Source organism: Gossypium raimondii, chromosome 9 (genome assembly GCF_025698545.1).
Source record: "Gossypium raimondii isolate GPD5lz chromosome 9, ASM2569854v1, whole genome shotgun sequence".
In the NCBI taxonomy this organism is placed as follows: Eukaryota; Viridiplantae; Streptophyta; class Magnoliopsida; order Malvales; family Malvaceae; genus Gossypium; species Gossypium raimondii.
The window spans coordinates 31,351,121-31,366,850 of NC_068573.1; the positions used below are offsets into that span (position 1 = coordinate 31,351,121).

At 32.1% G+C, this 15,730-nt stretch overlaps 2 protein-coding genes across 2 annotated transcripts; both read left to right on the top strand.

Annotated features, from left to right (window-relative positions):
* The first annotated feature begins 1,447 nt into the window (after positions 1-1,447).
* Positions 1,448-2,803, top strand: LOC105797633 (uncharacterized). Its single transcript, XM_052620476.1, has 2 exons — positions 1,448-2,085; positions 2,522-2,803. The coding sequence occupies exons 1-2, from the start codon at positions 1,859-1,861 to the stop codon at positions 2,682-2,684; spliced, it is 390 nt and encodes a 129-aa protein (XP_052476436.1). The 5' UTR covers positions 1,448-1,858; the 3' UTR covers positions 2,685-2,803.
* A 3,746-nt stretch (positions 2,804-6,549) lies between these two features.
* On the top strand, positions 6,550-8,672 carry LOC105798992 (60S ribosomal protein L11). The gene is made up of 5 exons (XM_012629294.2): positions 6,550-6,694; positions 6,802-6,909; positions 7,004-7,046; positions 7,132-7,327; positions 8,224-8,672. The coding sequence occupies exons 1-5, from the start codon at positions 6,692-6,694 to the stop codon at positions 8,420-8,422; spliced, it is 549 nt and encodes a 182-aa protein (XP_012484748.1). The 5' UTR covers positions 6,550-6,691; the 3' UTR covers positions 8,423-8,672.
* The last annotated feature ends 7,058 nt before the right edge of the window (positions 8,673-15,730 follow it).

The following is a 15,730-nucleotide window of genomic DNA, read 5'->3' on the forward strand; positions in this document are numbered from 1 at the left end:
AATTAATCCCGAAATTCTTTCTAATTTCTACATAGATCATAAATTATATAACTAAAAAAGTTATAACACAATGCTTAAAAAGCCCACCCAACCCATAAATAGAGGTGTTTATGGGCTGGGTCGGGCCCAACCCAAAAATAGGTTTAAGATTTTGTCCAAATTTAGTCTGGATAAAAATGCTATAACCCGAGCTCGGTCCAGCCCCTGTATTAATTTTTTTATATTTATTATATATATTTTTTAAAAAATATAATAAATCAAAAATACTAAAAATACTAAAATAAATGTTTCTCAACAAATTGAAAATAAATATATATGTATACTTAAATAACACTAAGATAGGTGTAATTTAACAAGCAAATACTTCTAAAATAGTAACAAAATTAACAATAAAACAAGAATTATACAATATCCAAACAATAACAATAAAATAGTACCAACATAATAGTGAAATGATAGCAAAATAGTGAAAAAATAATAATAATAAATAAGGAAAAGTAATAGTTTTTTTTTGCATATTCGGGTCGGGCCGGACTCGAGCCAAAAAATTCAGCCCGTTTCTTAAACGGGCTTTTTTTTTGTCCAATCCCATTTCTCAAACCTATATTTTTAGGCAAACCTTCCCATTTTTTGGGCCGGGGCGGGCCACCGAACTTAGCCCATAGACAAAGTTACTCACCCAAACTCGTATCTTCCTACGTTGATAACCATATCAATCAATTTAAGACTTAACAACCATGTACTTAATTTAAACCTCCGAAATCTCTAAATAATTAAATTGTGAGAACCCCATATGAAATTTTAAAGAGCTTAGAACGAATCTTTCGAACTCTAAAAGCGGAAGTTCACGGATCGATCGTCACGAATTTGTCTAAATCCCTTCCTTTTTGCGAGTCGTGGCAAAAAGTGTTAAGCTTTCACTTCATATTTCACAGTCTTTCCCTCTATCCATTCAAAACCATCTTTTTAAGTTAATTCTACTTTAAACTAAACCCATTTTTATAAACTTTTTTTTGAAGTTTATTTCTTCACTAAACTCTCACAGCTTTAATTTTGATATGATCTTCATTAGTTAGGTTTTGACATGTGAAGGTGGATAATGAAGAATTTTTTGTTTTATTTATTTTGGTTGGAATTAAAATGAACAAAGTTATCTTTCTTTTATTAATTTGGGAGTTAACGAGTTCTTAATGGCTATTATTAGTGTTGACATTTTTTTTATGATTATGGATTTTTTGGTGGGGGGTTGGAGTGTATGAGCATGAAATGTGATTACTTTCTACATTTGGATTTATCATAGTGTTTATGATATTGGTCTTAAAATGGAAATTTTGTTGGCTATTTTGATTTTATGATTGCTCACATGTATGCTTGTTGCCCTTTTATTTTTCCATTTTTATAATTTTGGGGAAGGAGGTGAGTTTCCTTTTCTCTTGTGTTGGCCAAGATTAATGGATAAAAGGGAAATGAGTGCTAGGATGGAAACTAGTGAGAATTTGTGTCAAGTTGTGGGAGGAGTCAATGGACATTTAAAGAACTTGGTTAATGGGGTTGTGTCTGAGACTATTATTGTGCAAAGTTCTTAAGAAAATGTATGTGTTAGTGGAGAAAATGCAGGTTTGAGGTTCCAAAATAATGGCTTTGGATCATGTAAGCATCAGGAGGTTGATTATGGGGGAGGAATTGCTCAGCCTAATGGGGTTGCATCTGAGACTGTCATTGTGGTTGACACACCACAGATGCAACAACTTTTTGTACAAGTGATGGGGTATTAGAATCGAAAGATAACGGATTGGATTCAAGTAAAGTATTGGCAGACATACCAAAGACAAAAGTTGCTGAAGAAGAGGACTTGAGTATGATTGATATAAAGGAAACTGGTGGTGTCAACAGTCAGTTTAAAGAGTGTTATGATGGGGAAAGCCTTTGTAGAATTTGCCATTTGAATTCCGAACAATCGCTTCATATTACATCAACTACAGCAGTTGCCATGGAGCTAATTCAAATTGGTTGTGGATGCAAAGATGAGCTAGGAATTGCACATAGTCATTGCGCAGAGGCATGGTTTAAGCTGAAAGGAAACAGGTACTGTTCTTTCTCTAGCTAATTCAAATATGTACTCTACCATTACTTAATTAAGATTTGCCATTAGTACCATATTATTATGTCTTCTTATAATCATTAGAATTAGAAAATGACCTGAAATATCACTCTGTACATGAAACATGACAGTTTTTTGCAATGAAATGAACTATTTCAACTATAAAAACATCCATAAGTTAAAAATGTATGCATTGATCAATATCGAATATGAAGATTGTCTTTTATTCGTGGTCTTGTTTTTCCAGCATGTTTGCCCAGAGTGAATTCTTTCTTATCATAAATGTGATAGAATTGGCATCCGAGTTTGGAATATTTGCTTGTTTAGTTGAGGGTTAATTAGGAACCCTTTTGCCATTTTCACACAAGTAGTGTTGCAGTCCATATTTACATACCTGCTTGCGTTTAAATTACTTTACAGATTATGCGAAATTTGTGGTCAGACAGCTGGAAATATTACTGGTGTTAAAGATAATGGATTTATCGAAAATTGGCATCACCAAGGATCTACCACTGTTAGTGTTAGGACATCAGATCAAGGTCGGGATCATTGGCGTGGACAACCATACGTAACTTCCTCTTAGCATGCCTAGTAATAGCATTTGTATTGCCATTGTTCTTTCATGTAAATATGTTTTAGCCGGACACAAACAAAACATAAAATTCTTTTCGTTTTGATCACTCATTTTCACGCCAACGTTACTCAGACAGACGTTTAGTTTGCTTCAACTCTTCATTTACAAGAGGTACTTTTTAAATTCCATCATTGGAATCCATAGTGTATGCAGTTTCAGGGTGTCTATCATCTTTTTATATAAAGCCTAAAACTACCCATTATCCCTCCTAAACACTTAAATAGGAAGATAAATATATTTCAACGCTCTAGAATTCACGTCTTCTTGTACTAACAATAATGCCAATGCCAACCAAACTATGACTCAATTGACTGGGTGTGCATCATTTTAGAAAGTGAAAAATAACTAGTAAATGTCTAATACACCACTTTATTTCCCCTACTTGTGTCATGGTTCACATTCATGGTTCACATTTAAGACTCGAGAGTGATATTAGTACTAGTAGCAGTAGTCTTGGCACGTGACACCTGCACATGTAGATTTTATCAATAGGGCTACCACCTATGAGAGAGGTGGGTTTTGCATCTAACTTTATGGGTAAAGAAGTAGTGCAAACTAGACAGTTAAATCAAGTGAATGTTACGAGTGAGATACATCTCAAACACTTTTCTAGTGTTTTTCAATAGGACTTACCATTGGCTTGGTAAAGACATAATGACCCTTTTAGAGTCTTGAAGCTGGTAAGCTAAACAACTTACAAACCAAAGTTAGCGACAATACTCAAGGTTAACCAAATGTTCAATGTAGGCATGTCAAAGCCTATTTGTATGGACGAAGGGGATATTGATCGAGGCAAATTGCAATGGGGGCAAGTAAGAGCAGTGAGCTCTTATGACTGATATGTACAAAGGGGAGAATCAGTTCGAGTTGGATGACAATAGGGACATAAGCTGAGGAAAATGTTTCAAGAGAGGAAACTACCCAACAGAGAGACTAGTTGGGGATCAATCAAGGCATCGTGGTACTTTCGAGACTAATTGGGGATCAACCGAGACATTATGGTAGTTTAGTGTTGTTCTAAGGACATGATGAGGGTGTCGCAAGAATGGGTGGGGGAAAATATTATGGGTTGCAGATCAAAGTCCGTGACGAATGCACACAGAATAGCCTATGGAGGTCAACTAAAAGATATATGAAAGTGAAAAGTATGCTAAGTGAAATGATAGTAATTAATGAAAGTATATACCGGCTATGATAGTACATAGGTTAAATTTAATTGTGAACATAAGTGGACCTAATTGTAGAATCTGAATACTTTTGTTAATTTTATAAAATTTACTGAAATAAAATGGGTTTAAGATTAAATAACCTAGATTGGATTCTTTTTAAATTCTCAAAGCATCTAACTGTAAAACAATATCGATACCAGGATAAATGTATTGACACTATAATAAAAGTACCGATTCTTTGAGAAAAGTGTCCATACTTTAAGCAATGTACAAATACTTTAATACTTTAAGCGAAGTACAAATACTTTAAGTAAACATATTCATCAAAAGCAGTTTGGGTAGAAACAGTGGTCTAACTTTAAAATTCACCAAAAATTGTAGAGATTGATTTAGAGGTTGAATTAAATATGAAATTAAAACTTAACGAGTCTAGTTTTTCATGAAAGAAACAATGTAAGTAATAAAATTGAAAATTATGAGATATATAGATTTTGTGAGACAATGTCGAATGATTTACGGTTCTCTGTTCTAACTTTGAATAATTATAGTAAATTTTACAAAAATGTTTAGGAGATTAATATGAATAAAATTTTAGTGAGTCTATTTTAAGGAAAACAAATGGCAACATAATACAAGACTTGTGCTATTAGATAATTAACTTTTAGTAAAGAATGGTCAAAGTTGACTAGATGTAGACCTGGGAAGATTTGAAGGAAAAAAATGTATTTATTGGCTTAAGTAGAAATTTGAAATTTTTATGGTAAAAATCATTGAGTCTAGTTAAAAAAAAACAAAAAGCATATCTTAATTTAGAATTCATCGATTGAGATATAAATAATTTAATGATTACCACTCAAATGGACAACCTTTATAAGAATATGTATGAAATGAGAGAAATTTTAATTAATTTTATACATAAGCATACTATACTCAAATCAAAGGTAAAAATATACATATACACACATGTATATAAAGGATGTGGAACGGAGAGGAAGAGGAAAAATAGTAGAAGAGTGTGATGCTAAGAAATTGCTATAAGTTTAAAAAGTTTACAAATAAGTCCTAAATGACCTATAAACTATTGAAAGAGCTAACAAAAGCTCGATTAAAGCTTGAAATGAAATTAGAAATTTAATATTAATTGCAAATTGTTCTGTTAATTTGATTAGGAAGAGTACTTGAACTGGATTTCTCTGAAGGTACTTCGGCAACGAATATAACATTTCGGTGCCCAGACCAGCGAACGGTCGAGTATAAGAGTGTTACAAGAGATAAATTAGTGATAACCATGACACTAACAGATTCAAAAACTCACCAAAGATATATCACATTGATCAATTGTTAATAACAGGATTCTAATTTTGCTAACAGATGCTTTGATGACGAACTCCATTTAACCAATTGGCATTGCCAAATGTCCCCAAGAGAACCCCACCACATCCATAATGTATGGAAGGCAAGTCTTAAATGGGTCACCTTTCTCATCAATTCAATATGGTATTATTCATGGTCACATTGTTCCATCTTGGCAAACTTTTTGGATAATGGTTTTCAATTGGTATATCGACGCACTTACTTGGATAAGTCTTGTATTTATGCCAGAGCACAACAATATAATCGACTTTTATTTATTTACAAGCTTTCACTTGAATACTTGATGGCTGGATAGCTTCCTTCCTCTATGAGAAATAGTGCAAAAGATTTTGGAGATGCAAGTTTCATGTTTATTTTTGCATCGATTAAACATTAATATTGTTAGATTTAGGATTAATTGCATTAAATGCTTTAAAATTATTACTTGATTTTTAAACTTGAACATGCTGATTGTATTTTAAAATATCAATATTGTATCAATCATATCTTTCCTTTAATTAATTTTTCAATTATGTGTTAAATGTTAATTTAGATATAATGCACAATATATTTAAAACATACGAGTCAAATTGTAAACACGTGCATACTAATCCCATAGACAATTTAAATTGAACATGTTAAAAAAATCAAATAAAATTATAAAATGTTTTTTTTTCTAGTAACACTTAGATTTAAACTATCAATGTAGTGACCAAGTGGGTACATACTTCATTTTAAATAAGTTTCATGTCAAAATAGAATTGATTTTTATTGTCCAGGCTAATAACTAGGTAAATAGAAATACTTGAATAGTACGATACCGATACTTTAATAACTTAAGGTGTGTTTGATAAATCATTGAAATTTTAAAATTTTAATTTCATTGAAAATGAAAATTTTAACATTTAATAGTTTAAATATGTTTGACAAGTTTCAACAAAAAGTGCAGAATAAGATAAGCAAGTAGATAGCTACTTATTAGAAAATATTGAGTTAATTTTATTTTATTTAAAAATAAAATAAAATATTAATTTTATTAAAATGAGATATTAAATTACTATATTTATTTTTCATCTAAAATTATTTAAAATAATATAAAATATTATATTAATAAGATTAAAATTAAAATAATTAATCTTTTAAAATTAATATTCACTTTTATCAAACTGAAATTTTCTAATATAAATTCACCACTAAATTTTCAATTTATTTAATTAGAATATTACGAAATTTGTCGTCAATTTAAAATCCAAGTCACAAGGCCTTAGGTGAAATTAACCTTTTTATTTAAAAAATAAAGGACAAAGTTGTAAAATCGGAGCTGAGATAAAACCCTAGAAAACCCTAAATTCTTCTCTTTTAAACTCGCATCTATAACGCAGCTGCCATTTTCGTAACTCTACCCCCGCTGCTCTCAACCCCTTCCGCTTCGCCATGGTAGCTCTCATTCTCTCTTTTTCAATCTATTCTCTTCATTCAAACGTCATTTCTCTTACGTTAATTCATGCTTCAGTAACTTTTTTTTTTTTTTGTAATTGTGGAAGGCATCAGAGAAGAAGCTTTCGAACCCAATGAGGGAGATCAAAGTCCAGAAACTTGTCCTCAACATCTCCGTCGGTGAGAGCGGCGATCGTCTTACACGTGCCGCCAAGGTGACCTACAGATGGAAGAAGAAAAACCCTTTTATTTTCACCCCTCAAAGTCTTTTAAATTCAGCCTTTGTTGATTCATTTTTGCTCTTTCTAGGTCTTGGAACAGCTCAGTGGTCAAACCCCAGTCTTCTCCAAGGGTAAAAACTTCTTGAAACCAATGCTGTTTCTTAACATTAATTTTTTGTTGATAATCAAAATGAAAATTGGGTTTGGTTTTATCAGCTAGATACACTGTGAGATCTTTTGGAATTCGGCGTAATGAGAAGATTGCTTGTTATGTGACTGTGAGGGGGGAGAAAGCTATGCAGCTTCTTGAGAGTGGTTTGAAGGTTAAGGAATATGAGCTTTTGAGGAGGAACTTCAGTGATACTGGCTGCTTTGGATTCGGTATCCAAGAGCACATTGATCTTGGTATCAAGTAAGTATTTTATTTTATGTTTTTTTAATGTTTATCTTAATGAGCATATGGACTAAGTTTGTAATCTATAATGGGTTTAAGTCATTGATTTTCATTTGTAGCTTTGTGATTAAAACACAATTATTACTTGAATGGAAATGCATTTGCATCTGTGTATCCTGCAATGCTATTTAATTGAACTTTGGGGTTGGAATTGTTATTAGGAAGTAATTGATGTTTTTATGTTGATGTTAATGAATACAATAGACTAAGTTGAATTTTTTATGGGTTCGAGTCATTGGTTTTCATTTGAACTTTGTGATTACAACACAACAATTTACTTGAATGGAAATGCACTTGTGTTTTCATATCCTGCAAAGCTTCTTTAGACAACTTTGGAGTTGAAATAGTTATTAGGATGTAATTGATGTTTTTTTATGATGTTAATGAACATAATAGACCAAGTTTGGGACCTTTTATTTGGCTTAAGTCATTGATATTCATTGAGAATTTGTGCATTGTGATTAGATAATTACTTGAATGAAACGCACTTGTTTGTACCCCGCAATGCGTTTTAATACAAGCCTGGGATTGGAATTGATATTAGGATTTAAGAATGGAGATGTTTCCCCAATTAGTCTTCCTTTAGGATGATGCTATAAGATAGAAAAAAGTAAATGCAATCAAGTTGTTACACTTAGCACTTGTTCTGGTTCTATGATACTTGGACTTGTGTATATGTATTGGATTCGGGTATGTTCATGTATTTAGAGGGTCTATGGAGGTTCCTATATCCATATCTGTGTCCTACTTTGTGTCAAAACACGGATGCATCAAACAAAATGAAGAGTCCGAGCAACATAGTTGAGAGGGATGTCTAATAAAGGTATAAATTACAATTTGTGTTTGCTTTTTAGGTATGACCCTTCAACTGGTATCTATGGTATGGACTTCTATGTTGTTCTCGAACGAGCTGGGTACCGTGTGGGTCGTCGCCGCAGGTGCAAGTCACGTGTCGGTATTCAGCACCGAGTCACCAAGGAGGATTCCATGAAGTGGTTCCAAGTCAAATATGAAGGTGTTATCCTTAACAAGTCTCAAAATATCGGAGCTTAGGAATGGCCAGGTAAACAAGATCAATCGAGTTGTTTTTAAGATTTTTGCTACTTGATTTTGGTTTTAAGTTTGTGTATCAGTTGTAGTTTGGCTGAAGAGATTTGTGAAATGCTAAAGTAATTTTGCTGTTGGATTAAATGGCTTCATTTAATATAGCACTTGGAAAATACAATGTCTATTCAAATATTTTGAGCTAGTGTTAAAAATAAAGTCATAACATTTGAGAGAGCCATTATAATGGTTTGGTTAACCATGTTTTCAATGCACTCTACTATATGCGTAGAAGCTACAAAAATCATCTGAACCCCGGAATTTGATGTTAAAAAATGTCATTCTAAAATCGGAATGTTTTTTAAATCCAAAATTTTTTAATTGCAATGTTTTATAAATCGGAATAGTGGTCGAATTGATTATGTCACCGGTTCACTTATTTGATTGGTTCAATCATTTTGTAAAATATTAAAAATTTCGGTTTAATTCCTAGTTTAACAGGTTCAAAACTATTTTTCAAACCATATCTTGACCGGTTTCTGATCTAATTGATCTAATTCAATTCAAACAACATTAGTTGATTATTGTTTCAGCAATACTACTAATTGGACTAACATTCAATCTGTAACGCTTAAAATATGTAATTAGTATATCTGCCCAATTAAAGAAAGGTGGTTTAGAGATATTTCTTAGTAGTTATAATGTCACCTAAAGTTTAATACTATTACATGCGTTATTTGCTCTTTTTCTCTTTCTTTTCTTTTCCTTTTCTAATAATAGTATTATTTTAATTTCAAATTTGGCCTTAATTTTCACTTTTGTATTGTTTTAAGGATGCATTTTCACCTTAAATTTGCTGAATATTGTTTCATAAAAGCGATTAATTAGATCAAACCTCATTAGATATGTTCATGGATAAACAACTTTTTGACCTGTTTTCGTTTTCATATAAACGAAGTACTTAATACCTATATGTTATAACTGAAAATCTGATATAAATCCTAATAAATTAATATCTATATTGTCAAATCATTAAGAACAAATTAAGAACAAAATTAAATGTGAAAGTGTACTTAAATCCATCGATTTCTTGAAATCTTCAAATCTTGTAGATTTGAACTTCCAAATTAGCACACAAGTAATTTAGAGAAAATGACTCTTATTTGAAGACGCTCTCTTTTTTGAAGATGGAATGTCAGAAAAATTACGTATGTGTAATTTGAGATATATAACTTTTACACGTTAACCTTAGTTTCCAATCAACCCGACATCAATTAGAAATTAGTTACTAGAGTATTTACATATATATGACTCATATTTTATTTAATAACTAAAGTCCAATAAACTTTAACCAAATTAGATCACTTTTAATTTGGGTTAATCTTTCATGATAGTAAATAATAACATGTAATTCCTATTATTATATATGTGATGTCCATATTTTCAACAATCTCCCATTTGGACCACATATATATATTAATTACTCTATAATTACATGTCATCATATAACCTTATGAGCTCAAAACTTTACTATCTTATTAAAAATGCATTCTGAACAATCTCGTCATTAATTATGTTAACATAGAACCAAGGCGACTTTCGTTACATATATCTTAACTAAACCCATCTATGATCACGTATATTAACATAACCAAATGACATAGATCAAGTATGAATGTGTAGCATGGAAATTACATGCAAAGTGAACCAAACATGCATATTTCCAACCAGTTCTCCTTAAACTTAAGTGAGGTCAGTATCAAACAAAGTGAATAAAATAAATATTTTATTTTTTTATCAGAAAATAACCAAATACATAAATGTCCGAAAATAAACATAAAACAAATAAAATACAAACTCCTATTAAAACATGATATCCTCAAATAATATAAAACCTATATGAGTAGTGTGCTCATGAAAGACCTTGGATGGGAAACAGTTTGTCCCAATGGGCTCTATGGATATTTGTCCACTTTGCACTCTTTCTGTCACAACTAGGAACTTTATGTCAATATGTTTTGGCTTAGATGTGCTTTTGTTGTTGTTGGAATACAACACCATTGACATATTGTCACAAAATAATTTGAGTGGTCTTTCTATATTCTCCAAAATGCGTAGCCCAGTGACAAAGTTACGCAACCATATTCCATGGTCCGATGCCTCATAGTATGCTACAAACTCTACTGACATAGTGGAAGAAGCTACAAGTGTTTGTTTGACACCCAACAAAATTAGAATCAAAATCCCCTACGACCTCCAAATGATTTGATCTCTTATAAGTGAGCTTGTATTGTAATCTTTTATTCTCTGAAGAAACCTCAAAACCCTCTTGGTTGTTATCCAATGGTTCATACCAGAGTTACTTAAATATCTGCCTAACATCTTAACAATGTACGCAATATTCGGACGCATACATACTTGGCATACATTAGACTCCCAACAGTTGATGCATAGGGAATCTTTTGCATTTCCTGAATTTCAAGGTTACTTTTAGGGCATCGAGTAAGACTATATTTGTCTCTTTTAGCAACAGGGGTGTCACTTGGTCTACAACCTTACATGCCAAACCTTTTGAGTACTTTATCGATATAGCTCTTTTGTGACAATCCAAGAATACCTCGAGACCGGTCTCGATGTATCTGAATTCCTAAACCAAAAGAGGCGTCCCTAAGATATTTTGTAACACCCTATACTCGATCCAATCACCTGACTCGAGCTATAAGGTATTACAACTGTTAAACATTACTACCATATAAAAATTTGGCATAAATAATCAACAAATTTATTAAACATTAACATAAGTGTGATGTGATTTACAATCAAAACCGGGCATTAAATTAAGCATACGAGAGCTTTAAGCCAACCTTGGAATCAAATTAGGACTAATTTGAAACTTTTACAAAAAAAAATAGGTAAAAAGTGAGACAGGGGTCACACGGTCGTGTGCCCAAGCTATGTGACAAGGTTAAGACTGTATGATCTTATGACATGGTCGTGTTGCCTAACCATGTAACAAACTGACGCTGTGTAATTCTAGATCACACGGTTGTGTCGCTAGGCCATGTAACTCATTGTGGCTATGTGAACAAATCTGCACCAAAATCAAACAAACCACATGGTCGTATTATGCAACTGTGTGTGGCATACGGCCGTATGCACCTAAACATGCCTTCAAAACCAAGCGATCACACTTATAAACATTTAGGTCACAAGTCATGCAATTATCATCCATTAAACCTACATAAAATGCATAAAAAACTTACCAAAGTATAACAAATAACATCTAACCTAAGTGTCTAACCAATATGCCATCATTTGCACCACAATTCAAACATTAAACTTTAACCATTGAAGCATAACAACCTAACATTCTATGTCTATTCAACCATCAAACTAACATCATTTCCTCATGTTCACATTCATGAAACCAAGTTAACCAAATAACCTAAACTTATACACATTTCATAGCTAAGGCAGTATGAATAACACCAAATAAATTTATACCATCACAAGCCAACGAAATAACTATCATAGCTTATAAACTTGTACATTAATACATATACCAAATGACACAAAACATAACGAAAAACTTATAACATGCATTGCAAAACCCTATTTACATGCCACTTATAACCGAGCCAAAATAAGTAAATAGCTACCAAAAGAGTTGATAGATAGTGTGATCTCCAAAAATGATCCAATCGACAGCTCAAATCTGACAATCTACAAGGAAGAAAACGAAACGATGTAAGCTTACGTAAAGCTTAGTAAGTCGTTTACTTAAACTTCACATACCTGTCATTTTAAGTATACAATTCAAATTTAATACAAAACTAGAATTCCATGCCTTGTTTCACATTTCCTAATATACCAAATGGTTAAACATGTACATATAACATTAGCAAGATCTCAAAATACATGTTTCACATGCCAACTCACTATCAATAAGTACATAACTTTTCATGCTTTTGAACTACCATTTTTATTCGTTAAAGATACGCCGGGAAATAATTGCTCACACGAGCTGATTATCGGGACATTAACCATTACACGATGTTGCTCACACAAGCTAACAAAAATCTGCAACAAATGCTAGATTCCAGCCATCGGTATGGTATCCACCACCGATACATAGCACCTAGAAATATATATATCACCGGTATAGAGTACCTAAAATTGTAACACCTGCACATAGTACCTAGAAACTGTAATCATCGACACCTAGTGCCTGGAACACCCTAATGACATGTCATTTATACCCTAATCATTCACCAAGCTCACACGAGCCTTATTTCGTATTCCATAATCTTTTCACCTTTATATTATTATACCATGATCTACCTAATCATATGCACTTCATATGATTATTCCATTCAAATCACACATACACTTTTACCATGCTTTACAATTCAACCTTTCATTTCCAATTGCACACCTTACCTCAATTAATCCTGCTAAATATTCACACATACATAAGCACATATATAATTGAATTAGATTCATAAATAAACATAATAACCTAACAAAGTTACCTAAACGAAATAGCTACCGACACCACATGAAGACTACTCAACAACTTTTCTTTTCACGCGGTTATCAATCGATTGATTCTTTTTTTATCTATATATAATAATTTAGCTCAATTAATCAATTAAATACCTTAAAATGTCTAAATTCATGTATTTGACCCTTTAATGAAATTTCACATTATTACCTTAAACTTTCACCTTTTATTCAATTTAGCCCCTAAACCTGAAACTCACACAATTATCACAATTAAGCCTAAAACCAAACTAGCATAATTTTTATTTATTCATCTGCAACCAAATATTATTGAAATTTCATAAGAATATCACCCTAAGTTCATCATTTTATCATTTTAGTCCCTAAGCTTAAAACTATGCAAAATCACTTTACAAATTAGTCCAAACTCATCATCAAGCTTCAAACTAAACCATTAACAACTAAAAAGCTTCAAGAATATCAATGGCAAGTTTTTAAAACTTTGTCAGTTTCACAAAATAATCTCTGGGCTATCTAGATTAAGCTACAACGATCTCAAAAACATAAATTTCATGAAAAATGGGTGAAATTAAACTTACATGCAAAGGTATAAACAAGACCAAAGCTTGCAGACTTAGAAACTATGGAGTTTCGATGGGGAAACCTCAAATAGGGAAGATGACAACAATAGTTTATGTTTTTACTTTTATTATTATTTTAACATTTTAATATATAATCACACATAATTTAATTATTTTGTAACCACAAACCATCCAATATGATCAATTATGGTCTATTTACAATATAAAATCTTCACTTTTACTTTTTAAGCCATTTAATTAATAAATATCAATACCAATTAACTTTTACAACTTTTACAATTTAATCATTTTTCCTTAATTAACCCTCCAAATGTCAAAATTTCTGGACCAAATTTTAATACACCTAAATAGTAACTCCGTAAATATTTAATAAAAATATTTATGGGCTCAGTTTATAGAAATAGGGTCCCGATACCTCAATTTCCAAAACTACTTGACTTTAGGGACAAACCACTTGTACTTAATCATTTATTCAATTATCAAATCAAAATTCAATATAATAATATTTACGAACTCACTCATTAGATTTGTGGTCTCGAAATTACTATTTTTGGCACCACTAAAAAATAGGATGTTACATATTTCATATCAAAATGCTTAGATAAAAACCTCTTCGTTTCGTGCAATAAGCCTATATCATTAGTGGCAAGCAAAATGTCATCGACTTATAGAACTAAGAATATATACTTACTATCATTGAATTTGAGATACACATAATCATCAACAATATTCATCTCAAAATCGAATGAGACAATTACTTGATGAAACTTGTGGTACTATTAACGGAAAGCTTGTTTGAGTCCATAGATAGATTTTGTTAATTTGCAAACCATATTCTTTGGGTCTCCCGACTCAAAGTTTTTTGGTTGCACCATATAAATTGTTTCTTCAATGTCGCCATTGAGAAACGCAGTCTTAACATCCATCTAATGTAACTCAAGATCAAGATGAGAAACAAGTGCCATGATTGTCCTAAAAGAGTCTTCCGATGAAACTAGAGATAAAGTCTTTGTAAAATCAATGCCTTCTTTCTAAGTATATCTTTTAGCTACAAGACGCGCCTTATACCTCTCCACATTACCATTTGCGTCCCTTTTGATTTCAAATATCTATTTACAACCAATTGGTTTTACACCTTCAGGTAATGGGACAAGTTCCCAAACTTTATTGTATTGCATTGACTTATACTCTTCTTGCATGGTATCAATCTTTTTTTGAGAATTAAAACTTTTCATGGCCTGACGAAAGTTGATTGGATCATCTTCCATCATTCCATTGTCATCCTCATGTTATTAGAGAAATACAACATAATCATTTGAAATAGCATTTCTCCTCTTTTTCGTACCTCCTTAATGGTACTTGTTCTTGAGGTTGTTGAGTTTGTTATTCTAAAACAATTACCTCTTCTTAAATAGGAAGTTGTTCAACATTATCTTGTTAAGGTTCTTGATTCACTTCTTGATCAATGATTGGTATGAAAACTTGAACATCGTCAAAAGTGATAGCTGAAACTAAGTTAGAATCCAATTCATCCTCAAAAGCAATGTCTCTAACCTTATTTCTCCCTTCAAACTCAACATCCTCAAAAACTGTTGCAGTTCCTATCTTAAAAATATTCCTAATTGTGGGATCATAAAACTTATAGCCCCTAGATTGCTCAGAATAACCAGTAAAGTAGTTGCTCACTATTTTAGAGTCCAATTTCTTTTCATGTGGCCTATAAGGCTTTGTCTCAACTGGACATCCCCAAATGTGAAAGTGTTTTAGAATAGGCTTCCGACCTGTCTAAAGCTCATAAGGTATTTTTGCAGCTGCTTAGTGGGTACTCTATTCAAAATGTAAGTTGATGTCTTTAATGCTTCTCCCCAAAGGGACTCAAGTAAGGTAAAATGAGTTACATGCTCCTTACCATATCCTTAAGAGTCCTATTTTGTCTTTCAGCTACACCATTCATACTAGGTGATCCTTGCATGGTGTATTATGGGACAATAACACATTCCTCTAGGAATTTCACAAATGGTCTTGGACGTTATTCACCTGAGCCATCATATCTACTGTAGTACTCAGCACCACGATCAGATCTGACGTTCTTAATCCTTTTGTTAAGTTGATTTTCAACTTTAGCTTTATAAGCTTTGAACACGTCCTGAGGCTAAGATTTCTCATGAATGAGATATAGGTACCCATAACGTGAGTAATCGTCTATGAATGT